Source organism: Artibeus jamaicensis, unplaced genomic scaffold, assembly GCF_021234435.1.
Source record: "Artibeus jamaicensis isolate MK-2021 breed Jamaican fruit bat unplaced genomic scaffold, CSHL_Jam_final scaffold_916, whole genome shotgun sequence".
NCBI classification, from domain to species: Eukaryota; Metazoa; Chordata; class Mammalia; order Chiroptera; family Phyllostomidae; genus Artibeus; species Artibeus jamaicensis.
This window is the reverse complement of record NW_026522059.1, coordinates 37,565,716-37,592,704: the sequence shown is the minus strand read 5'-3', so window position 1 is coordinate 37,592,704 and position 26,989 is coordinate 37,565,716. Positions and strand designations below refer to the sequence as shown.

Genomic DNA, 26,989 nt, shown 5'->3' with positions numbered 1-26,989 from the left:
GGGCCCGATTATTGGTTACTTGGGTGTAACTTGTACTGGTGGACACCTCATGTGCCTGTAGCCGATTGGCTTGTGGAGCGCATGCACACGGATGCTAGCCGGAGGTTGTTTTGAAAGTCCTTGTTGATTACAGGTTCCGGTAATCAACGCAATGTTTTTAGCTAAAGGCCAGGTGCTCGAGACCTGGGGCAAGGTTCCCAACACTTTTTTATTAATGTAGATGTTAAAGAAATTTGTAATTATATGAAACAGTATTATACTTCTCACTAAATTATCTTAGAAAAAGGTACCTATTTTTCATAAGAATATGTTATATACAGTTAACATATAATGGGTTTATAGTAGATTTTAAATAAATTTATAAGTAATTTATTGGATATAAATATTAATTTTTCTTAGTTTAATTTCTAATGCATTAAACATTGATAGATGTAATATACATAAATAAAAGCTCTGTGTGGTTCTCCATAATTTTTAAAAGCATAAAGGAATCCCGAGAAGCTTAAGAACCACTGCCAAGAACAAAGCCTGGCTCATAGCATAAATATTGCTGATTTTTTTCTAATAGTTTGTTAATATGTAGTTAAGTTGACAGATTAATATTAGCACCATGATATGTGTGTCTCTTAATTTTTTTTCAAGTTAGGGGAAACATTCCTACTCAAAAAATGGGTATCAATAGATGTTCAGGGAAGGCTGAGATCCAGAAGACTGGAGAGGTTCCAGAAGCTTCGCTGAAGCTCTACTAAAGCAACATAATTTGTGATGTGAGGGATGACTTGAGATGTATTATATTTAAGTTTAAAAAGCCTTTCTATGGCAATGGCTCCATTTTCACATCCTCCATTTTGCTCTCTACCCATTCCCTCGGGAACTGTTCTGAGCAAAATCACTGGTGACTGACCTGTGTTGTCAAGTCACATATGTGTTTGTAAGTTACTTGATTTCTCAGCACTGTTGAAGCAGTTGACCACTCCCTCTTTTTGGAAACCCTCTCTATTGTTGGCTTTTATGATACCACGTTCTGGGTTTACTCCTACCTTACTGGCTCCTTTGGTTTCTCTTCTTCTGCTGGACCTCCAAGTGGTGGAGTGGCCCAAGGTTCTGTCCTGGGGCCTTTCTCCTGTCCATCCATATTCTTCCTTCAATGTCCTGGGGCCAGTTGTCTCCTCTCTTTATGTACGCTTTCCCTGTGTTACGTCTTTATGCATTTTCCCTGCGTCATGCCAGTGATCCTCATCTCTACCTTTAGTTCTGCTCTCTCCTCAGATTGGTACAGTAACTCTCTACTGGAGATCTCTACATTGCTGTCCAGTAGACACCTCAAACTGACCACTGCCAGAGCACATTATGCTTCCCATACCCCCAACCAAATGGTAGCATTACCAGCCAGTCGTTCAAGACAAACCCAAATGACAAGTCTTTTCATTTAATAGGACTTCGTTTTTCTTTCGGGAAGACACAACGAGACAACGTTCTAAAGAATTTTGATGTATTAATATTGTTTTAAGTTCAAGAGTTAAAAGGAAAATATTTACCGTTATTTTTTCCATTTATTTTCACAAAATGAGTATACAATTTCCTGCAATAGTGTGACCCCTCTTAATTTTTTTCCTTTTTCAACCTTTATATATAAGATTTACCTATCTCTATCTATAATAAATAGCCACATTTTAAGATGATTATTTTATTTTTCCGAATGTAGAATGTTTATGGGGGTAATAAGGTTTACTATCTGTACAATATTATGAAATTCCAATTGGCATCAGATACCTAGAATTAAAAGTATAGACATTTAAGATCTGTGGGACTTTGGAGAGATCTACTCTGTGTGCCTGACAAATGCAAAAAGTGCGAAGGACAAAAATGAGTCCAGAGTGCTCACTGGTACACTGAAATGGGGGAATTAACAGGTGTACCCTGAGCTGTCAGTGAGCCACGTGGACAAACAAGGGGGGAGGGGATTGCTGTCATCTCCTCGTATCTTAATGAGTTTTCTTCCTTTTTTTGATTCCTTGGTAGCAAATTTGACTTTTTTTTTTTGCTTTCTTAAACTTTAATCAATATAACAGCATTTGGCATATTTTACCAAACACATGAGAGGAGGAAAACGATATATAGAGCAAGCTGAAGAGTTCTGCTCTCTGAGCAGGAAAAGGGCCGCTGTGACTAGCGCGAGCTCCGGGATACATTGGACAGAACCGTATGGGGGAATGCTGGTGCGGGAGTGTGTGCTGATGCGCCTGACAGCTGAAAAGTACCCGGAGGGGGGCGCCCGTGAGCCCCACTGCTTCCAAACGTGACAGTCTCTCTTAACTGGCTCACCAGTCTCTGCGTCTGCTGAGTCTTCAGAGATTATTAAGACCTGTTAACTCCCAGACTGGTTTTCATTATTGGGGGAGGGGGAGAAGAGGGTCCTCTGGCGGGGTATTCCCAGTCCCAAGTGGCTGAGTGAGAGGATGTCGGACATAGAATTTGACAGAGTTGAAAGTCAAGGTGAAATAATAAACTCATTTTTTTTTCATTTGGACTAATTTGTTTCTCAAAGTCTGTTTTTCAGACTTTGGAACAATAAAGGAATGATAGTAAAAATGTGTTCTGTAGACCAACTGCATCAGAATGCTGATTTTCATTCGAGGGAGTTTGCTTAAAATGCATATTTCTGGGTCCTAAACCGGTCTGCTGAATCAGACAACCTGGGAATAGGCCAGGGAATCTGCATTTGGAGGAAACTTCCCCAATCTTGTACACAATAAAAAGTTTGAGAACCATTGGCATTAGAAACTGTTTTCCAGTACTTATTTTCAATATATTTGTATTAAAACGAAGATGATCTGATTCTGGTGAAATTCTGGACTGGTGAGGATGACTGAATGCAGACATAAACAGCATGTTAACCCCTCCCATGGCTTTGTGACCAGGGTACTCATGCTTTCTCGATGCTGTGGGAAAGACCAAAGGCCCTAATTACCGTCTGAATGGGCTCCTCAGACACTGGCTGGTGAAGGAGGGTTCTCAAAATGTTATCTTTCCAGTTCCATCCATGCTGTTGCAAAGGACTGGAAAGCATTATGCTGAGTGAAATAAGCCAGGCGGTGAAAGACAAATACCATATGATCTCACCTTTAACAGGAACCTAAACAACAAAATAAACAAGCAAGCCAAATATAACCAAAGACACTGAAATAAAGAACAGGGGGACAGTGACCAGAGGGGAAAAGGGAGGGAATTTCAGGGGAAAGGGGGAAGGGTTTATAGGAACTAGTATAAAGGACACACGGACAAAAGCTAAGGGGGGTGGAAATGGGAGGGAGGTGGGGAGCACTGGGGGGGAGGGCTGGGATAGGGGTATAAGACAGAAAACGGTACTTGAACAATAGTTACATTAAAAAAATTAAAAAAATATATAAGCAACTATGTGACAAAAATGTTATTTATTAAGGAAGACTTACACATTTTGTAAAAAATGTCAGCCAATTTTTATAAGTTGGCACTCTCAGCAGACTACCCAAAATCTACCTTGATTGTTGTGTAAAATGAGGCTCTTGGGAAAAAATAGACGCTTGGTCAGAAATGCTAGTAATTTCCAGGTGTTCCTTCATTTCCAGTTAAGCAAAAAGTCCCATATTGTCGGAGGATAAGAAGATCAAGTCAGATAAAGATACAGTTAATTTCTTAGTTTGTATTTTCCCTTCTAACTCATATTTGCTGCATTTTTACTACCTCCTTAGTTTAAATTGTTGGTTTCAGGATGTGACTGAGTTCAGTTTATGAAGAAAAGATTTATGAATCTAGACTTGGAGTTTTGCTTGCATGTGAGGTTACCCGTTTACTCTGTGGTCAATACTGAAATGTAAACTAGGCAACTGAACGACCCATGTTATTCTAAGACTAAATGGAAAGGGCTAAAGAGCGTTTTTGGTATGAGTATGTGGAAAATATTTAATAAAGACAAAACTAAAATTAAACATACTAATAATAATTAAAATGGGCTCTTAAGGTCAGAAAATCCAAAACCTGTGTTTCCATTGCTAATGAAATGTAATTTTTGAAAACAGTTTGAGAAATTGTATCAGGTTTTTTAAATTAAAATTTAAGGTAACGTCCAATATGTTGTTACTCATTTTATTTTATTCTGTTGAAGCTGAATTATTTTATTCTATTGAAGCTATTAGGACTGATGTAGGTTTGCTGTTGTAAAATATGAGACATGAATTGGTTGAATAGGGAAAAAAGATGGTGTTAAAGCTAAGGTTAGGAGTCAGGACTTGAGGCTCATTTATTTGGTTTCTTTCAAGTAGTCTTGTTTTCTTTTTACAAAAGTCAAATAGTCTAAAAATAAGGAAGTGCACAAAGGTCACTTTCCTACTACCTGGAGGTAACCCCTGCTTGTGTTTTGATATATGCTACATGTTTTCTTTCAGGATGCATGCTGACATTACACATGTGTATATAAGTACATATATGTATGTGTATATATGTATCATACATGTACATACATATCAAGTATGCCACTTTGTAACTTTTTTCACCAAGCCTTGGAGACAACTGTTTCATACACACACGTATATGTAATTTTATAGCATTTCATTTATTATTATACTTCTGTACTGTGTTGTAAAATCTGAATGTATAAAGTAAATCAGATGATTTCCTTACTGGTATCCATTTATGTTCTTTCTGATGTTTCTACTTCAGTGTAATCAATACACTGAAACCCCTTGTCTGACTACTTTCTTAGGATATATTTCTAGAGAGTTAAATTTGCTGAGTTAAAGGGAATGCCCATGTAAAAACTTGAGATGTGTTGTCAGGTTGCTCTCAGAAACGCACCATTTTATACTCTTACTGGCCATTTCTTGAGGGTGATAATTTTGGAACATTATGACCAGTCCTGGGTTTTGTTAGTCTCCTAAATGCTTATTATGCCGTAAATGGGTACATGCCTTTGTTTGATACAGTGTCCAGAGTTCTCTGGAGCTTCTCTGTGCCCTGGGGAGTCGTGCCTTGCTCAATATACGCTGACTTGGCAGGCAGTGGGGACAGTCCTTAAGACAGACACGGGAGAGAATGGACTCACCTGGGCATTAGTCAATAGACAATAGTTTGAAGTCACAGATGAACTTTGCTGGATGGAAAGTCTATTCTCCTTTCCTTTCTAAACTTTTTCTTTTAAGGCCCAATATAAATAACTCATTCTATTCTTTTTTTTTTCCTTTTCAAAAATAATAGCTTGTTTAGCAATGGGTCGAAGCTGAATGATCATCCAGACAAGTCCAGATCTTTGAAACGCTGATGAACTTACTGGTCTACCATAGGTCTGAGCTGATCACAGACATGTAAATTCTGGCTCCCTAAAACATGGGATAAACAGGGATAAACATGGGATAAACAGGTATAAAAAGGGAAGGGATATTCTTCCATCACTTCTTGAGGAGTTACTTTCTCTTCCTCTGTCTCCCTCTCAATCTCTCTTAGTTCTAAAGGGGATAATTCAGAATTTCTGGGCCTTTTGTTTTTTATTAGAAATTCCACTTTTTTTATTAGACTTTGGTCTTTTGTGCTTCCTAAGACTTAGAAGTTTAGGAAGCAGCTGATTTGAAATGTTTGCCTAGAACTTTGAGTCTCCAGTGGGTAAATGTCATTCATGTATGTGATCCCTTGTGGCCCTGACCCAAAACTATAATGGAAATATAATGCCCAGGTGCGAGCAGCAATACATAAGGAGTCCCCTGTTTACAATAAAACTATTATATTAAACAATTCTTGGAGTTTTAAACTTTGTTTTTTTGTAAAAAATTTAAGTTGGATCAACACAATCATTTTATTAACCTAATGCAACCTTTATAATATCTATTCTTGTTCCACGCAGGCATTCTTACACCGAATGAACCAGTGGGCAGCATCAAAAGTTGACAAAAATGTCTCAGAGGAAACAGTGAAGGTGAGTAGGGACAGTCGGCTCTCAGCCCAAACTCAGGTTTTCCCTAGCTAAAATTTCATCTGTAGAAGGTTTCTTCAGTCCCAGTATAAGTTCTTGTGCCATTCACTTCTGTGGGTGAAAACTAGAAAAAGGAAAACCAGAGTTTGGAAAAAGAGGATAGAGCAGGAGACATAGTAGAGAGTTTATTTCTTGCCAGTGGTTTGAGAAAGTTCAAAAAGAGAAAGAAAAATAAACCTGAGACCAAGAACCTTAGTGTCTGCAAGAGGCAGGGCACTGAGCTCTGTGCGAGAGGAGTGAGCTGGCTCAGGAAGCCAGGATGGGAGGAGATGCAGCTTCCAGCCTCTAATCACTGAAGAACAGACAATTTGGATGGTCCATTGGTGCAGAAAAGAAAGTCTGCACAATACCTGCAACTCAAACAAATGTATAAGCGTTTATTTTTAAACTGCAGGGAAGGGTGATTTTGAAGAGCTTTGGGGAAAAGGATGGGAAATGAAAATGAATTTTGCTATAGTCATTGTTACTCAGGTTGCATAAGTCATTAATACGTATTTTTGATGCTAACCTGCTATTTTACTTGACTGAAAATGAAAACTTTCCAAGGAATTTATGGGTTCTCCTTACTTTATTTCCCTGTAAGTTCAATCCTAACTTTTAAATTCTCCTACCATTTAGTTTGCATGCTTGTGGTTGCAAAAGACACCTATTACTCAAATTGACTTGAAGGTACTTTGGTTCTCGTACTAGGAGCTCCAGACAGAAGAGTAGGTTCAGGACTGGTGACTCAGGGAACTTAATAAGGATGCGAGGTTCTTTCTAGCTCTTGCCTGTACCATTCAGCTTATCAGCTTTGCCCCTGGACTGGCTCTTCCCACAACTGCAAAATGATCTAAGAACTGTCCACACAAAGGCACCTTTCCAGAGGTGGAAAGGGCTGTCCAGTCCAGGATGCCCTTCCTAGGATCAAAGAGCCTGCCAGTCAATCTGCCTGCCCTGTTTTACCTGCAGCCCATTCTTGTTCATGGGGTGGGACCACCGTGCTTGAATTCAGTGATTCAGGCTTTCATGAGAGCCAGGAATAGGTCCTGGTTTTCAGCACTGTGTGGGAGTAGAGAGGATGTCCAGACAAAATTGGTACTCTGCCCTCTGGGTGGGAGGAAGGAATGGATTAGGGATAGATAGCTATCCACTGAAGTTTTCAGCTTGGAAGAGAATACTGTGCTTGCATAGATTTTTTTTTAATTGCTTCACTATTGCACTTACTGACATGTTCATTTATTTACAGATACTGTTCTCAAACATCGAAGATATCCTTGCAGTACATAAGGAATTCTTACAAGTTGTGGAAGAATGCTTACATCCTGAACCTAGTGCTCAGCAAGAAGTGGGAACTTGCTTTCTTCACTTTGTAGGATAAATTTCTGTTTATTTTAAAATCTCTTTCCACTTACATTCGCGGGTTTAGCTTTTGGCCTAGTAGGATGTGGGAATTCAGCATTAGAAGTAAAATCTGACACCAAAAGTTTGGGGTCTTTTAAGGCCAATGAAATCTTCCAGTTGGAGCCAGCAAATGGGAGAGCGCCTCACATCATCCATTTTATTCAGCGAAGAATAAACAGCCTTTTCTTTTTCCCAACAACTTAGGTCTTCGCATCCTCTGTAGCTCTGAATTCTAATGAATATTCAGGCTGCTCATAATGAATGGATTTTTATGTTTCTCTCAAACATAGAGCATTTCTCTCTTGAAGCAGAAATTCTTATTCTCTTAATGGCATGAGGAGCCTTTGATTAGTCAAAACGTCCCCTTGTTAATCAACTGGTGACAAACCTGGGGGTGAGCAAACCTGGTCATCGAGGCACATGTGTGTCTGTGTCTGGGTTTTTCTCCAGGATGGTTTCTCAGAGGGGCATGCTGAGCGGTGCAGAAGGATCAGTCAGTACTTATCTATTTCACACTGTACCTCATGCCTCTATGGTCATTTTGATCACTTTGGGCACAGTAGCTGAAAAAAATTCTGCAATTGATTTGCAAAGTGAAAAGCCACCTGTATGATGAAAATTGTTTTCAGAACTAAAAAATATTTATCTCAAAAAAAGTGCTGTTTGTACCATTCCACTGATGCCAAGTGGCTAATTCGAATCCATATTTATCAAAATGTGATAGGCCTGGCCAGTGTGGCTCACTTAGTTGGAGTGTCATCCCATAAACCAAAGAAAGGTTGAGGGTTTGATTCCTGGCCAGGGTGCACGCCTGGGTTTCATGTTCGGTCCCCAGGTGAGGCATGTGGAGAGGCAACTGATGGATGTTTCTCTCTCACGTCGATGTTTCTTTCCCTCTCTCTCCCTCCTTTCCTCTCTCCCTCAAATCAATAAGCATGTCCTCGGGTAAGGATTAAAAATATGCTACATAATTAATGTTTTATTAAAATATGTAAGAGTATTTTATATCAATTTTTGTTTATTTTGAATTTTTACTTAGTCTTTTTTATAAAGGTAGCTATGTAATTTCTAAATCTATATCTCTTTATGTCGTGAGCAGTCTCTGTATATGTTACGTTTGTAATCCGAAAATATTTCATGAAGATAATTATATTAAAGGGAGAGGCTCCTTGGGTGGAGGAAGATGAACTGTGCTTTCCCTGGATACGGCTGGAAGCCAGGCGTGTTTAGTCCGCTGATCCCAGACTGTTCGATTTCACGAGGGAGTTCTAGTGTCCTGCCAGCTGGAGTGGTTGCTATCTCAGCTCAGGGCTGCGCTTGGGAATCTTCCACCCTGACATCCATTTCCTCTGTAACACGCTATCAATCTGTCATCCATGTATTTAGCTAAACTATTTCTTAAGTTTGTTTTATTCTGGTTCATATCATCTCTTAAAATAAGTAATTCAATATATTTCCTACTGGCTATATAACGTACACTCTGTGTTTCTTTCTGCATGTCCCTAAAATTTCAGGGGACACACTTCTGTTCTAATATTCGATCAATACACTTTCTGTCTTCCTCCTTGATTGGTACTTGTCTGATAGATACTGACCATAAATATTTAGAGAAAATCTCACAGATGGAGGAAAGCTGAGAGATCATAATGGCAAAATTCCTCCTGTTTTGAAAGTATCCTCTATACAGTATCTGTGAAAGTTGTTTATTTATTTTTTACTTGATCGCTTTTACTGACGGCTGTAATTGCTAGAAAATCTTTATATTAATCACAAATCTGCCAATCACTCGCCATCACTCCCTTGCAATTTCCACCAATTGTTTCCAGTTTTGTATTTTGGAGTTACATAAAGTTGTAAATTCTTTACAATACAGCAGCTATTAAAATGTAGCTACCATTTTCTTATTTTATAAACTAACATTGTATCTTTCTGAAATGACCTCTCATATGCAGTCAGTGGCTTCCTTACCTTATTCACCTGTTGCTGAATATTCTCCTGCTTTTCAGTGTTTGTTTTAAATGCCCGGCCCAGGTCGGCACCTGTGAACTTCAGGACACAGTGTTTCTGGAGTTCTGTAGAAACTGGTACACACATTTCCCCGTGCCTCACATACTTTCTTCCCTCTCCCTGCCTGGGAATCATGGATCCCTCTCTCTGGACCCTGCTGTACTGTTACTTCCCTTTTAAAACTCTGACTCAGCTCTCTGAGCAAAGCTAAGGACTCTCTCTTCTCTAAGTTGCTTCCATGTGGTTCATTTACTTATTGTTGCACACATCATATTGGATGATAATTATTGTGTGTAGCTTCTTTCCAATGCTATTCTTTATGGATCAGGGAAAAGAAATGTATATACATATATATGGTATAGCTTGTAAAATATAGTAAACACTTAATAAAGTTGGTTCATAAAATCCCACAGGTTAATATTTCAAGTGGCTAATAAAATGACTCTAATTCATTCTGACTTGAATTTGCAGAAAGACAAGTTCCGTATCTATGATGAATATTGCAGCAACCATGAAAAGGCACAAAAATTGCTTCTTGAACTTAACAAAATTAGAACCATCCGGACATTCCTTTTGGTAAGAATATTATGTGTTAGCATGTGTTACTCTTTGCTGATAGGCCAGCCAAGCACCAAGGAACAGCATCAGTGTGGTGTAGAAACCGCTGTGGGGCCGTTTAACATACCCAGCCTAGGAAGCCAGAGTCCTTCACTCATGTAGGAAGTGAGAGCTGGGAGAGGCCAGTAGTGGGGACACACTGATAATGCCCTCTCCTGGTTGATTTCTGTGCTGTCTGTGAATCCCACAGGTCCCTAGTGAGCAGATTGTGGTGTGGAATAATGTCCCCATGATCAAGTTTTAGACATTTTCATTACCCCCAAAAGTCCTTCATTCCTGTTAACAGTCCATCTCCTCTCCCACCAATCATTGATTTGCTTTCTGTCTCTGGAGATTTGCCTATTCTGGAGGTTTTGTATCAGTGAAATCATACAAAGTATACTTTATTATGCCTGGCTTCTTTTACTGAGTCAAAGGTTTTTGAGATTCATCCTTTTAATAGTATGTATCTATATTCCACTCAAATTTATGGCTGAATACTATTTCACTGGGTGGCTGTACCATTTTGTTTATCCACTGCCAGATAGGAACATTGGGTCAGCAAGTGACTAGGAAAATGGTGGACCTCATGGTGCTGCCTATGAAAGCTCATTTCGGAGAGAGATTGGTTAGTGTAGAAAAGTCAGGAAATGTTCAGTTTGGGCTATTACAAATAATGCTTTTATGAACACTATGTATTGTGCAAATCTTTGTGTGGACATATATTTTCATTCTCTGGAGTAGATACTAAGAGTTGAATTGCTGGGTCGTAGTAAGTGTATGTTTAGCTTTTTAAGGGACTACCCGGGTGGCTGTGCCATGTCCACCCCAGTGTATGAGGACTGCAGTTGCTCTGTATCTTTGCCAACACACAGTATTGTAAGTTCCAATTGTAGCCATGCCACTGGCCGTGTAGTTGTATCGCAAGGTGATTTTATTTGCATTTCTCTATTGACCAATGATATTAAGGATGATTGCATGTGTTTATTAGGCATTCATATATTCTCTTTGGTGAAGTGCTTTTTCATATCTTTTACACATTTTTAAACTGTAGTGTTTATCTTCTATTGAGCTATAACTTTGTTTTGGAAACGGTCCCTATATCAGACATAATTTGCAGCTATTTCCTCCCAGTGCGGGGTTTGTCTGTTCATTTAAAAATATTGTCTTTTGGGCCCTGGCTGGTATAGCTCAGTGTATTGAGCACAGGCCAGTGAACCAAAGGGTCACCATTTTGATTCGCAGTCAGGGCACATACCTGGGTTGTGGGCCAGGTCCCCAGTCGGTGGCGTATGAGAGGCAATCACACACTGATGTTTCTCTCTCTCTCTTTCTCCTTCCCTTCCTCTCTCTCTAAAAATAAATAAACATTTTTTAAAAATAAAAACATTGTCTTTCAAAGATCAAATGTCTTAAATTCTGTTAAAGTCCAGTTTCTAAAATGTTTTCCCTTGTGGTTGTGCTTTTGTTGTCATATTTAAGATATCTGTATTCATCTTACACTTATTTTGATTAATTTGTTACTAAGTGCATTACTCTTTTTGATGGTATTGTGATAGGAATTATCTTAATGTCATTTTTGGGTTACTCCTTGGTAGTATATAGAAATTTAAATGACATTTGTGTATTCTTGTATCTTGTATATTCTCTATTCTTCCATCTTGTGATTTAAATTCATGTATTAATTCTAGAAGATTTGGGGGAATCTTGAGGATACTTTATAGATAAGATTATGTCATCTGAAAATAAAGACAATTTTACTTCCTCCTTTTCAATGTAGATGTCTTTTTTTTTCCTTGCATAGAAGTAGTAAGAATAGACAGTCCTGCCTGGTTTCTCATCATTGCGGGACATCATTTAGTTTTTCATCATTAGGTATGATGTTGTCTGTAGATTTTTTTGTAGATGTTCTTTATTGGGTGGGGTTGAGGAAGTTCCATTTTATTCATAGTTTGTTGAGAGTCTTTAAGACCTTTTTATCTTTTCTAATTATAGGTATTTAAAGCTTCGAGTTTTGCCTTATATGTGGCTTTAATTGTATCCCATACATTTTGACATGTGTTTTCATTTTCATTCAGTTTTTTAAAATGTCTAGTGTCCTTTGTAATTTCTTTGATCCATAGTTTATTTAGAAGTTTGTCTTGGGAGGCAATTCTCCATGGGTCTCATGTCTCTGCATGCTTTGTCATCAGAAGAACTGACTGCCTTTGTTCTGCTCATCTTTAAAATAATGTTTGTATCACAGACCGTCTCAGAGATACACTGTCTTCCTTCTGCGGAGTGGGTAGACATGCGTGCTGCCCTTACAGGAGGTCCGTGCTCCCTAACCTCAGGTCTCCTCTCCTGTTGTACACGTGCACATGTCACCTGGTCCTGTCTGTGTTGTAACATGGGAATTGGGGCTTGGGAAACTGGCCCCCAAACAGTGATAGTCTGGCTTTTGCTATTGCTTTGAGGAAAAAATAAAACCTCTTCCATGTCTCAATCCAGTTGCATCACTAGTCAATGGCAGAGCACACCTGGAACCCTGTTGTCTTTAGGCCTGTTCTTCTACAAAACAATACTACTTCCCTTTAGAAGGAGGATACATCTATGTATCTGTCTATTGTTTACCCATCCCTCCATCCATCCACCCACCCACTCAGCAACCCAGACAACCATTCCATCTATCCATCTACCCATCTATTCATCCATTCATCCATTGATCTATTTCTCCATCTCTATCTCTGCTTCTATTTTTTTCCCTTAGACTTTATACTCAGGAGAATATATGTGAATCAGTTTTCAAGACACAGATCCAAAAGCACATCTTGGCTTCCATAACTAATACGAAAGGCAAAAGTGTTTCTCTATCTCTCCTGTAAATGTTGTTTGTAACTGAGTGTGATCTTCTCAGAGAAAGAAGCTATAGAGAGACATCCTTTCACAACTTCTCAGCAGAAAATTTTGTGATGGAAGAAAGTTTTACATCTTCAGGTTTTAAAAACATGATCGATCATGTCTGTTCCCACCCAGAACTGCATGCTGCTTGGAGGACGGAAGAACACAGATGTCCCCTTGGAAGGGTACTTAGTGACACCAATACAAAGAATATGCAAGTACCCTCTTCTTTTAAAGGTATTTTTTTTGTATTTATTGTAATGTTTTCCTTTTACCTGCATATTTTGCTTATAGTCTTTAAAATATGTTTTTTTCTCTTAAATAGTCTGACCTAAAGAAAGGGCATTCATAGTCATTGTGGTAGGGGAAGGTATAACAAGGTAAAGGGGGAGAAATGGTAATAGAAAAAGACTTGAATTGGGTGGTAAACACACAATGTAATATATAGGAGATGTATTGTAGGTTTGTATACCTGAAAGCTATGTAGTTTTATTAACCAATGTCACCCCAATAAATTCAATTCAAATGGTCATTTTGTCACTAATTTATATGTGGAGTAGGAAACAAATCTTTAAAGAAAAGAGACAAAACATACTCTTTGTAGAAAACATACTTGAGTTTCATTTAGAGTAAGGGTGTTAGTTTCAAGATAGGTCCCATTAAATACATTATGACCAGTTTATATAGCATTTTATCTTCTTTATCTCAAGTAAATTCTCAGTTCATGTGTTTTTTGACTTACTTTAACATTGGTGTTAATGAAGTAAAGGTCAAAGTAACATAATCCAGAGCCTTCTTGATGCTAATGAAATGAAACTCAAAGCTACATAATTTCAGAGCCTGATTTTAAAGCATTAGTACAGAGAATGATGGGGGTCACATGTGACAGTAAATGATGAGCATAGAATGCCAAGGTCAAGAAAACATTGCCTCTGGGAGATAGGAAATGCTTCATGAATGGTTGTAGGGACATTGCCTCCTTATAATGACCAACATTTCTATTATGAAAAACATATTGTAAAGTATTAATTATTGCTTACACTGTAAGGTCCCATGAATAGATGAGAACAATAATTCTGGAAATAGTGTTTTTTAGAACTGTTACCTCAGAATAGACAGTTTGGCGTGGTGGTTGAACACATGACTTCTGAGTTCAAGTTCAAAGTGTTCTGCTTATGGCTGTATGACTAACACATAATCTAATCTCTTAAAGCCTTGGGTTTTTGCTTGTGAGTCAGAAAGGGTAATGATGATAATGATGATGATGAAGAAATTGTAGTGTATACCTACAAGAATATGTATATGTATATATGCATATCTGTGTATGTTTACATATATATGCATATATGAATTATTACCTAATAATTAATTGAGCTATTTAATATAAATTATTTAGCATAGTATATATTCCATAAATGTTAGCCATTATTATTCATACATATTTGATTCTGATTTATTTTAACATGTTAATTACTACTTGGTTATCCAAATTCAAAAATACCCAGAAATGCTATGGACATATTAACTGGTATTCTTATTAATTTACTTTCCAAGAAATAAATTTTATGAATTCGAACTAAAATACACTTTTTACTATGACTTTTGTCAGCTACATAAATTTGGTTTCTGTGTAAAATTTCATTGAAAGGATCTCTTCTTATTGAAAAGCAAGTCGAATTGCTTGGGAGAGCTGGGTCAGAGATCTCAAGTTCTGTACAGTTCATGCAGGCAGGAGCATGGGGAGGGCTGGCATAGACGTGCCTCCTGTCCCTGAGATCCCTCTGGACCTCTGACACGGTGACTCAGATTTGCATGTGTGCTCATCACTGCACTTACTCCCATCCCAAACTTCGGGGTCCCAGGAGTTGGTTTGTTTTAAAAGTCAGAAGGCATAGTGATATTAAGAAAAGTGCTTTATGTCGAGTGGTTGTTCTAAGTCACTCATTTCTGAGAAGGATGATCTCATGTGCTTGAGCTGGCATTTCAAAAGCTAGAATTTGGACAAGTCCTTACTTAGGAAAAAAGAGGCTATTTTAGAGCACCTTTAAGCAGTGGAAAGATGACATCTTCTCCAGTTTGGGGGAGATTATTTTCACAGAGAAACACAAAGAAATGTTTACCTGTGTAAGTAGATATGTTGGTGCTGATGTTTTTCTTTCTGGTAGTAGCAGCTGAAAAATTGTGCTGGTGTTCTCTTTGATTTTGGAGGGCTTTATTTACTCAGAGAAAAATATTATGGGATTAGGCTGTGTGTTAAAGAAAAGATACATTGGTCTCATTTGTGGAGTTTGAAATTATCAGGTTGGCCCATCAGAACAGCGTGCATGGCAGGTAATTGAGAGAAGATTGTACTAGTCATTTCTCTCATTATTTCACATGATTTAAATTAATGTCTAGACTTCACAGATACTCACTGGGCACAAGTCCACAGGGCTCCAAATCTCATATCTTGCAAACTGAGTTGATCTCTTCACATGATTTACAAATATTTCTACTCTTCAGAATTTCTGGAAAAGGTCACCTACCTCCTTTATTTGTGATTCAGCGTAACTTTTTAAACCTTATCTTGGGAGCGATTTAACGTGCACTCATGTGGTGCTTGCTCTGAAGAACAGAGTCTGAACACATTCAATGCAGGGTCAAAGTTTATGGCAAATTTGTGAAAAACAGCAGACCTCCAGAGAATATAGCCACTGCCTATTTTCCCACTGTATGTTAAGAATTAAGAAAATTCTTGCAGTGACTCGCCTCAGGACTTCTGTAGTTGTGGTAATTGTGTTAGTTGCGTGGTGAGGGCAGTGCAGTAAGAAAACAAATGACTAATTAAAAAGCAATGTGGTCACGGCCGTCTAGACTGTGGGTGAAAATGTTTAATTTTGTGTTTCTAAACAACTAACAAGCCCTTTTAATATATTTACAAGATTAAAGATCACTTTGGTTCTGATATCCTGAATGGAAAAAACAAACAAACTATAAATAACAAGCCAACAAACCCTGTCCCCAAACAAAAACAAAAATAAAGCTATTGAAGGTTGTATGGCAGTTGATTCATAGCAGAGAATGAACCTGAGTAATTTGTGAAAACGGCATAAATTGTTCTTTTAATGATGGAGTATTGTGGAATTTATGAACTATTTATTCTGCTAGAGTATAAGGCGCCCTTTAAAAGTTTTACTTATGACATATTTTTGTAGTTTCTCCAAAAATTATTAGAAAACAGAGCACTGAAATTATTTTTGAAATTATGGCACATATTCATTTAAAGATTTACTATTCTGTTAAAGTCTCTGGGAAAATGAAATTAACATAGAAAGATGTGCTTCTGTTAGACCCAAAGTCAAACTTATGAAAAAAAATTACATGCTGCAGGTGAAATATTTGACAACTTGAAAAGAGAAATCGCTTAAGTTAGTTTTTAAGAACAAAATAATTTTTCAGGAAAAATTCAAGTGCCAAAATGTGTATCAGAGTAATAACACATAAATTGATTCAGTCTTTTGTTAGATCTCAATCTTGGTGGAGTTTGTGATGTCACCTCTGAAAGTGGCTCTCACGATCTTTGCAGTTTTCATTTCCTGGTCAGTCTGAACCTGCTGTACCAGAAAGCTGAAGATCAAAGGGTGATTTGTTTTTGTGTATAAACAGGAGTTGCTGAAGCGGACTCCAAGGAAACACAGTGACTATGCAGCGGTGATGGAAGCCCTCCAAGCCATGAAAGCCGTCTGTTCCAACATAAATGAGGCCAAGAGACAGATGGAGAAGCTAGAAGTTTTAGAGGAATGGCAGTCTCACATAGAAGGCTGGGAGGTACAGTCACTGTTTCAGCAATTGAGCTTAAATTAGTTTTGCTGTTTCTCATGCTGTGTATAGAGTGGATCGGCATTGGATGGGACTGCAAATGGTCATTTTCCTAGACAATGCTAGGGGGGCTGTAAGTATTTCTGAAAAATGCTGTCATTTGTATTTTTAATTATCTTTAAAGTGGTAGTTAATTGGCTTATCCTCAAGCTTTGTGCGAGAGCCAGCCAATACTGCGTGGGTTATAAGATTTGATATTTTAGCATTTGTGCATTGGAGTTATCCCTTTTTCCTGCATTAACTGCGGTCAATAAGTATATAGCCTGAACCCTGGAAAGAGTACAGAGAAAGACTAAGGCTCCATACATGTGCTGTGAGACTATTTTCAGACTATAAATTTGGGGTTTGCTGGTAAATTTCATTGTAAGCTGACTTATTCTCTCTAAATTTGAATTTCTTCATTTCTAAAATGAATGAAGTAGCTGTGATGGGATTTTTAAGGTCCATTCAAGATGACAAATTTCATGGGTTCATGATTTATTAAAGAGAGAATTTTCTAATTATAAAAAAGTCAATGAAGAGTGGTATTCAGAATCTGTAATGTGTTTTCAGCTATGGTAACTTTGAGTCCCATTTACTTTGTGGGGGCCCTATATTACTTTAGTGCTACTTGTAGGACAGACTGAAATGTCTGTCTTTCAGTTGTCTTATTTAGATGAGCATGGGCTTTGGACTGGGATACACTTTTATTGTTGTAAAGTAAACAATTATTATAATATTCTTAAAGTGTAGACAAGTTTTAAAGAATTTCTAACCAAATATTGTATCACACAAATCCAAGTAGCTTTTATTGTTAGGGCATTATAATGACTGATTTGTTTCTTATCTTCAATATATTGGTTTCCACTTACATCCAAAATTACAGCCACTTAGATTTGCGAAGAAATCTCGAACTTTGACTTCAGGGAATTCTCCTTTTTATCCATTCTTTCCCATGAATTTTTAAAAATGTTTACTGAGATCTGACTTAGCTTCCTCCTCATTTATATTCTTCCATTTCAAGTGTCCAGGGTGACCCCCATTCAGCACAACTGCTACTTATTCCAATCAATCAAAACAGTCCTGTGTTTTACAGTCGATTCATGATGATAATTCCCTTCCTGGGGAGCGGTTGTCCTGCTGGGCTGAGAAAAATGGACTAAAGTTTGCCTTTGCTGTCTGTTGTCACTGAAATATTGGAAGAAACACTGAGCTTACTTTAAATTAAAGGATTTGTCGGTGATGTCTGCCAGGCCTTTTACCAAAACAGAAACCCCACAGTCTGTTCAGCTCTTTATGGAAATGGGATCTGTAATATTTTTGTTTCCTACTCCCATGAGATCCCCCAAATCGAGTCTCCTGTAGAAATGAGCCATTATTTAAAAAGTATTGATATTTCTTGTGTGGTGCATGCTAGTGGCTCCAAGGAAGAATGCATTGGGGCCATCCTGCGTCATTTGTGACCTGTAGTGGTGGGTGCCTCGGCCTCGCCAGTCTTGCGCTGGGTGTATGTCACTGGAGTGCAAGGAAAGAGCATTGCTACTGAGAAAACTGGTGGGAGGAAATCAGCTGTGACTTCAGTTCCAGCAGTAGGTAATATGAATGTTGGGACCCCAAAAGAGTGGCAACACAAAGTCTCCTTGAGGAGATTTGAAAATGATTGCACAAGTCTCAGCCATACAGTGATTTGGGAGTTTGGGGACTTTGAGGAACTGCTGGTTGGAGCACAGCCACACCAATAACTTGTGTTAAGAACCCGATTCCTCATCTCAGCCCATCACCTTAGAGAGATGGGGCACGCTGTTTGAGTACTCAGCCTGGGTCCCCCTTGGAAGATTAGGAGCAGCTGCTATCTGATGGGACTCAGAGGTCATGAAACAGAGGGACACAGTCATCCTTCATCCAGGATGAATCCCAGCTCGGGAAGGAGTGGGAATGGTTAGTTAAAGAGCTTTCTTTGAATTGCTAACAGGTTTGTTCTGTTTACAGACAGCTTTGCATCTGTTTAGAGTGACTCTCCTGGGGTTAGTTAGAGCAGAGCCAAGGACAGACAGCTGTTGGTGTGACAGTCACAGGACAGAGAGTTTCTCAGAGTTTTTGAGGCTTAGAGTCTTGAGCTGACCTTGGGAACCAGCTCCTCCTCTAGCGCTTTCCACGACGTCTTGCACACCTTCAGGGCCACCTTGGACATGACTCTTGCTCCTGTAGCTAGAGAGCTAGCACTCTCTTGAATGGCTGGGAACTTGCCTTATTTCCACTTTAGGGGAACTATTATTTCAAATAACTGAATTATCTATGATCTTGTTTCCCCATGCATTACATGAAGGCTTTTTACAGTCAAAATCTCTCAGGTAAACTTGCCTGTTCTAAAAATTAGATCTGTCAGCATTTACATGGTGACTGCCACTACAGAAGACCTATAAGTGCTTTAATTGCTCATATTTGAAGTGTACCTTTGATTAATATAATTTATGATATCTCAGTCATATACCTTATCCAACATTCCGAACATTCCACAAGATATTCTACTAAAGGTAATTGTAGAGCAGTATTCACTGCTTGAAAACCAATTTATTAACTGTTAAATCAGGGTCATTGATTCATTTTGTAGAACAGGACTGTTCTTAGTCTGCTTTTTGGTGGGTTGATAGTATTGTAACTATATTATTATAATTTTTGGGATGATACTGACTGATATTGACAAAGGGGTATCAATAAACATCATATCTTTAGTAATTCACCTTTATATCCTTGATATGATTGATCTCTTAAATCAGGGGGAAAATCACAATAAAAGATCAGAGGGTGAATTATTAATATATCAAGTGTTGAAAAAAATAAGATTCAACATAATAATTTTGTTTTAGAAAGTAAGGAGAAGCAGTTGTGTTTTAGAAAGTAAGGAGAAATCTGATACTTGTTGCTTACCTTGTTACACGGGGAAACACAACACTGCAAGACCGTTGAAAAACCGCCTCTTGTTGGTTTCGGAATCTGTTTGCTGCATAATTGGATGAAATTTATGTCTGACAGTGTCCTGACTCCAACTCATGCTGTCTTGTATTTTGCAACTGTGAGTCTTGCAAAGGTTATGGTGAGACCCATTTCTTTTTGTCTCCTCCCTGAGGTGATTTGGTAAGTCTACCTTAAGGTAGACTTGGTTTATAAATAGTCCTTGTTATTTAAGGGTAAGTGATTGGGGAAAGGACCATTAAAAGTGAATTCACATAAAAGGGAGAGCAAAATTTCACAGGTGGGACAGGGGGAAAGTTTGATTGGGACTTTATCTTAGTGAAATGAGAATTTATATTATTGGTTTGTTTTATATAGTATGTAACAGAATTTAAGTTATATTTTCTGTTAATAATTTGAATCTCGAAAAGAGTGAATCAAACGCTGAGTCTTTTTTTTGGAGAGGGCATACTTTTTTGACAAAATTGTATAATAAAACAATGTGACATTCTTTATTTCACATTCAACTTTCCTAGTAGTTTTAAAGTATTTTTAAAAGAACATTCAAATGCTTCATTAATTTTCTCAAGAAACTCCTTTGATATTGGACCCATTTTTCTATGGGCACCCATTGACTTGTGCCTCTTATCCACCTTCCGTTCCTCCCCGCAGGTGGGTGTGGCGCAGGTCACTCTTTTCTGTGGACACCGGGTATGTGAGGGAGGAAGTTTCAAGGCCACTTTCATGGCTCATCTTTCCCCAGATTATGGTTTCCTCTCAGCAGTCACTCTGTGCTTCTCTGATGTTGACTTTCAGCCTTGAGTTGACAAGATAAATGAGATAGCCCCTGGTGTGAAGCAGAGAGAGCCCAGAATGAGGTCAGATAATCAGTGAGTGGTTTCCGATTACAATGATTTTTGCCACCTCGTAGCTGCAAAAAATCAGCAATGAACCCTTAAGTAACGTATTTTGAAAGAACTTGTTAACACCAAAAAGATCAAATAGTTCAGATATGGTTTGGCAGTATTGTTTTTTTTGAGAAGAGGGTTTATTGTTGCAGTTCTTCATAAACTATGATTTTAATGTTTAAGAAACATTGGAAATTAGAAAAGAAACCATGAAATAATAAATGCACGTGCTTCTGATGGCCTTTTTGGCTTTTGTCATTTTCTGAAAGTATACTTTGGCACCAACAGATGTCCTCTCATAAAATGTAGCATGCTTCTGCATTAAATTCTGTAATGGTACATTGAAATTTAATAGTTTTTCATGTAGACTGACCATATAATTAATTGGCAGCCTGTGATGTATTTCAAGTTCTAGACTGAACTTGAAGCTTTGTTCAACTTAGCAATTTAGATTCCGAATTGCTATAATTTTGTTGCTGGATTCTGCAGCCTGAGGCTCACACGACAGGAAGAGATGCTGGTGGTGACAGTGGGGCCCCAGTGGGCTGCTCTGGGTCCTCATCTCCGACTGAAGTCAACGTGTGCTTTTATCTGAGATCAGGCTGATCTCAGCCGTACTGCAGGGTAATACTTACATGGTGTGCCTCATGAATTCAAGGAAGACAATTACTGGAGAGTGATGGAAGCCTGAAACCACATCATGGAATGAACTGTATCATTAATGATAAGCTTACATAATCATAAACACACACAGGCCATGCCTGACTCATCACTGTTCACTCATACCAGGCCTCATTTATTAATGTTCTATTCTTTCAGTGATCACACTGCATTTAATTGTGCTCATGTTTCCTTTTCTTTCACTAGTGTACATGTTTCTTGGGAGCTGGTGTCATGTCTCAAGTTCTGGGTCTCAGCATCTAAGACAGTTGCTGACACATAGTGGATTCAGTGGTAATTACGTGCAGATATAATTATGTTGTAGTTATGTATTAATTGTTAGTGGCTTCTTACTATGTTTGGATACTCTTGGCTCTTTTGCTTAATGTCAGTGATTCTGACATGGTTCTATTTAAAGTCCAGTGTTTGCTTCATTATTCTGCTACTTTGATGTTGTATAATAATCCGTAGCATCCTGTTCTGGTTTATGGTTCACAAATACACAGATACATTTTGTGAGTTTTTTTCACTTCCTTGTGGTTATAGTTGAACACCCTGAAGTTTGTTTGAAATTCAGTCATTGTAAAGGTACTTCTACAAGGCAGGTGCTGTTTCTCTCGTGAACATTTACAGGTGGGCTTCTCTCAGCGTATTTCACCCTTTGCACTGCTGGGCTGGTGGTGATGAAGAGAAATAAGATAGGTGCACAGCTTGGGGTAGAAAAAGAAGCTTTTGGAGGGAGAGGGGCCTTGATGAGTACATTTTCCATCTCTGGTCACATATTTATTTATGATTACTTCCTACCTTGAACGGTCAGCCTGCCTCCTTTCCTGATCTAATGAAAGCAGTCATTCATGTAACTTCCTAGTAGAGGTTTTTACAGTATTTAATTCGATATATGTAATTCATTGCAAACAAACCATCTCTGATTTCACATCATCAATTTAGCTTCCTAGAGGGAAATGTATATTAATTCTAGATGATAAAAGTACATTACTTTGGTTATATTTTAAGGGGCTGCTGAAAGACAGCAAGGCTCCGAATCAGAGAGAGTAAAAACATTATTTAAAAGTATCTGCATTAAATATGCACATATACATATTACATTATACGTAATGGCTTTGGGACAGTTCAAAATTAATGATTTATGCAAAGCCCTCTTATTTTTTAAAGTAACTCTTTCACATCTCACCTCTGAGATGTTGGTTTATGACTGTGATACATCAGCACCCTGTTCCAGTGGCTTCTTATTCTCACGGACAGTATATTTCCCACGGTCACAGTTTTTTCTTAGTGCAAGAGGCTGCTTCCTCTGACAAAGGCATGGTGACCCATGGAACAGTTTACAAAGCTGATTTAATTCAATAAACATTTTTTGGTAAAACTTTAGGATTAGGAAGACCAGATGTCAGAGATTTATACCAGGAGAATATGTTCAGCACATTGACTGGGATGGTATAGAACTGTAAAAATCTGACCTTAGTGCTCACCTAGGTATAAGTGTTTACTGTATACATGGTTGTTCAGTGACTGAATATGGATTTGTGAAAAGTATATTTAAAAATTAACATCAGTCTTCAAAATGAAGACAAAAATACTATCCAGGTAAAGCCCTTCCTGCAGATTTAAGTGAATGTTCAGTGGTGATGAATATTCCGTGGGGATGAACACACTGGAGGTGTAACTGGGACCCCAAAATGTGCGATAACACCCCTTCAGGTACTGGGCTGGAGAGGCAGCAGGGACCGCCTCCAGCGGAGACCTGTGCTCCCCTTTGTCTTCATGTTCGCGTGGTTGCTGCATTGAACACTTGAGCACCTGAGCTCAGGTAGTCAAGCCTCAGAAGCAGTGCTGCTAAAAGTGTTGGTGGGAAACTCCGTGCATCAGCACCTGCAGGATGGTCTGGAGGGCAGTCCCAAGCCAAGTTTTAACTAGCCCATCAGGTGTGTCTTCCACATGCTGAAATTTGAGAACCATTGTCCTAGAGGCTTTGATCTCCTCCTCTGAGCTGTCTGGCTTGTTTGATTTCCTAGCTCATTCATCCAACATTCTCTTTATAATAGACTTTAGTGCTCCTGACATTTACCTCACAATCTAATGCTTGTAGTCATATCTTATTTCAAGTTCTCCTGTGAATTTTGTAGGTTGGTGTTTTTACCCCAGGCCCCCAAAACTCTGATAAGTGAAAAAATGCACATAATTTTTAAAATATCATAAATTTTATATATTTTAAAGATAAAGCTATAAGATTTTTTTTTGCTACAGAGACAGGTAGATTTTTTATTATTTAAGTGAAGGGAAAATGTGCAAACAGTATATTTTCTGGTAGTAACCCTTTCATAATATAACATTATCTTCATGCCTTGGCTTTTATAGGCTACTGTAAGAAATAGTGTAAAGTAGGGTATTTTGTGCCTTTTGTAAAGTTGCTATTAACAAAGCCACTTTTCACAATGTTGTGTAAGTCCCTAGTGTAGCTATCAATGTGACGTTTCCTTTTTTTATATTTTGAATACTGTTTGTCCATCTTAGCTTTTTTCTTTCAAGGTAGAGGTAGTATTCACTATAAATAAGAAATTGCCACTGGAATTGGGATTGATATTCACAATTGATGACAGTTTTTGCTTAATTATCACATGACAAAATATGTGAAGTTGTGTAAATGTCTGACAGTACACACACACGCACACGCACACACACCCTTATGATGAATGGAAAGAAGAGGGAAATATCTAAAAATTAAAGTGTATTTGTAATATACATACTTAAATTAACACAACAACACAGTACTAATTAACTTCCCTTTAGGAAGTTTCTTATTATAGTTATGAGTCATCATTTTAACTTAAAGATTTATAATTGATCAGAAAACCGGTATTAACTATTGTGGAAATGTGAAATCTAAAGTTCATGTTCTGAGTTGTAAATATTAAAAGCAAAAATTAAACCATTAAATTTAAAAAGAATCAGAAATTTAGCCCCAGATTTAAAGAGACCAGACATATTTAAAACGGAAATATTCTTGTGGATAAAAATTTCCTTTTTAAAAGGCCAACTTGGTGCACCAGTTTTGATCGGCTCCAGTATTTACAGTGGCTCAGAGCGGATGTTCATGCTCAGTTCCCAGAGCAGCGCGTGGCCTGTTCCGCTCGCCAGGCGGGAATCAATCATTCATTCCTGTGTGAACGATGCAGGGGCGCAGGCTCCTTCCTTCTCGTGGCTCCATTGAACTGTCAGTGGTTTGAGCTTGTGTTAAGAATCAGTCTTGTCACTAAACCATGACTTTAGTGGCTATTCAAGGCTTATTTAATGGCTGTGTGTCTGTGCCAACTTTTAATATGTACGGTGAAAAACTCTGTGGGAGGTTTAAATCTATGTATTTAAAAAGCTCTTTTTAAATACACAGATTTTTTCTTTTGTTTTCTTTTTCCTCTCTGCCCTTGGGCTGGGTCTATAAGTTGAGTCCTGCTAAAAATTTCAATGTTTCCTTTTTCTTTGCCATGTGCCCATGGGGCCCCCTCCCCATACCAGGCAAAGAGAGGAGGAAGAAAGGACAATGAGGAATGCTAATGTTATGAGCCAGTTTGAAATCATTTCCTTGTTAAAGAACATAAATAACATGCATCATAGATGCTCATGTATGTATGCATATGTAAAATAGCTAAGAGAGACCCAGAATCTCTCAGCAGCAGTTGTCTTGTCTGAGACCAAACACAAGGAGAGTGGAAGGAAAGGAGGCCTGAGTTCTGTGTATAAATATTTGTACTGTTTGAAGTGTCATTCTGTCCATATACTGCATCTTCAAATAAATACAAATATGCATTAAAGGAGTAAAAGAAGTACATGTGAAAGCTGACATGAAGCAGTCAGACATCTTCTCCATTTTTTTCTCACTCAGGGGTCCAACATCACTGATACCTGCACTGAAATGCTCATGTGTGGAGTCCTGCTGAAGATTTCTTCTGGGAATATTCAAGAACGGGTGTTTTTCCTTTTCGATAATCTTTTGGTGTACTGCAAAAGAAAACACAGGTAAGAGGATACACAGGTAACACTTCAGAAGCCGTCTGTCTATCTCACAGGTGCCACCTTTTCATTTGTGTTTGGTCCTGGGAACTCATGGTATCATCAGCAAACTTCGACATGCTTGGTCTGTCCTGTGACCCCTTCACCTTCTGATAACACCTGTCTGAACTGTGACTGTGACTGTCCATCAATGTCACTGCCTCCCCAGGAGCCTTCTGGGGGCTCCACTAAGCTGCTCATGTCAAAACCGCCACTGACCTCTGTGTTTTCTAAGTAAGTGGTTATGTTTCTGCTCTGTACAGTTTTACTTGTTTTCTCAGCAGTATTTAACTTAATTTGGCACTTCTTCCTTCTTAAAACACTTTCATATCTTTATTTGGTAAAAACTTTATTTGGTGTATAGAGCACAAATAGTGGAGCACTGAATCAGAATGTGTTGGGTCCAGTTGGGAAACTACTACTGTCACCTGGGAGCAGAAGTCAGTGGGCTGGGCTACAGTAGATGAATAGATGTGGGAAGATTTTTATATGTTTTAAATGGAGAATCAATGAGATTTTCTAATGGATTGGATCTGGGAGGATGAGTGAAATATAGGACCCAAGGCTAATGCCTGTGGTTTGGAATCAAGGAAACTAACGGTTAGGGAAAACTGGGAGAGGAACAGTTTTAGAAGAGGAAATAAAGAAATTTGGGGGGAGATTTTTAAGTTAATATTTTTTCAATGACTCTTTATATTCAATAATATTTTGTATTAGTTTCAGATGTACAAAATAGGAATTAGACAATCATATACTTCACAGAGTATTCCCCCTGATATTTCCAGTACCTAACTGGCATCATACATAGTTATTCTAGTATTATTGATTATATTTTCTATGCTGTACTTTACATCCCACGAGGAAATCAAGAATTCTATTTCTTTCATGTTGCACTGGCTTTTTCTCCTTCCTAGTTGCTCTTCCCTGTGAGTTTTGCATGGCCGGGTTCTCCATGACTTACAGATCTCATCTAAATGTCACTCTCTCAGAACTGTCTTCCCTGACCACCCTGTCCAGGGAAGCCTCTCAGCGCCCTTATCAGTATCTGCAAAGTGTATGCTGATATCTTCTCCATTATTTATTTGTTTATTTTCTACCACATTTATAAGATTAGACAGTAAGTTTTGTGAGAACAAGGGTCCTGCTGCTTTTTCATTACTGTTTCCCCGGAGACTGGAGCAGACCTGTTATGGAATAGATACTCAAGAATTATTTGTTGAGTAAGTGAATAAATGATTGAACAAACAAAACCCAAGCATGTCCCTGGTATAACTTAGCCATCGTTAAATAATATTATGTATTAATGTTATTGATGTAATTGTTTGTTTTGAAGCATAGATATGATTTTTTTCAGAAGGTATTTGTTTGATAGGATCAAACTTGTGAACACTCCTGTCCACTCATCCTAATGACCATTCAAACTCATACTTAGGAAGGAAGTCATAGACTCAAGATATGCAAGTACTCAACATTACAATATAGAGTAAAATTATTTTCAAACCATAGGCTTTTAATCTTTAAAATTCAGTGCAGCCATTTTCTGAAGGGACCCAAGGTCTGATTGAATTAAATGTTACAGTACCGATACACGCTTACTAGAACTTCACATTGATTTTTATCATCTGTGGGTCAAGAGAAATATAAAAAGCCTATACAGAGTTAACTGTGGGATCACAGAGAAAATTAATACTTTGGAAAA

At 38.1% G+C, this 26,989-nt stretch overlaps 1 protein-coding gene across 1 annotated transcript in view; it reads left to right on the top strand.

The window, feature by feature from the left end:
- The window catches only part of PREX2 (phosphatidylinositol-3,4,5-trisphosphate dependent Rac exchange factor 2), a 226,910-nt gene that overhangs the window by 51,552 nt on the left and 148,369 nt on the right, over positions 1–26,989 (top strand). Inside the window, exons 2-7 of the mRNA XM_037148935.2 lie at positions 5,873–5,944; positions 7,230–7,352; positions 9,863–9,967; positions 13,004–13,105; positions 16,514–16,675; positions 25,124–25,257. Coding sequence (XP_037004830.2) covers positions 5,873–5,944; positions 7,230–7,352; positions 9,863–9,967; positions 13,004–13,105; positions 16,514–16,675; positions 25,124–25,257 — 698 coding nt within the window. The remainder of the gene's footprint in view (positions 1–5,872; positions 5,945–7,229; positions 7,353–9,862; positions 9,968–13,003; positions 13,106–16,513; positions 16,676–25,123; positions 25,258–26,989) is intronic.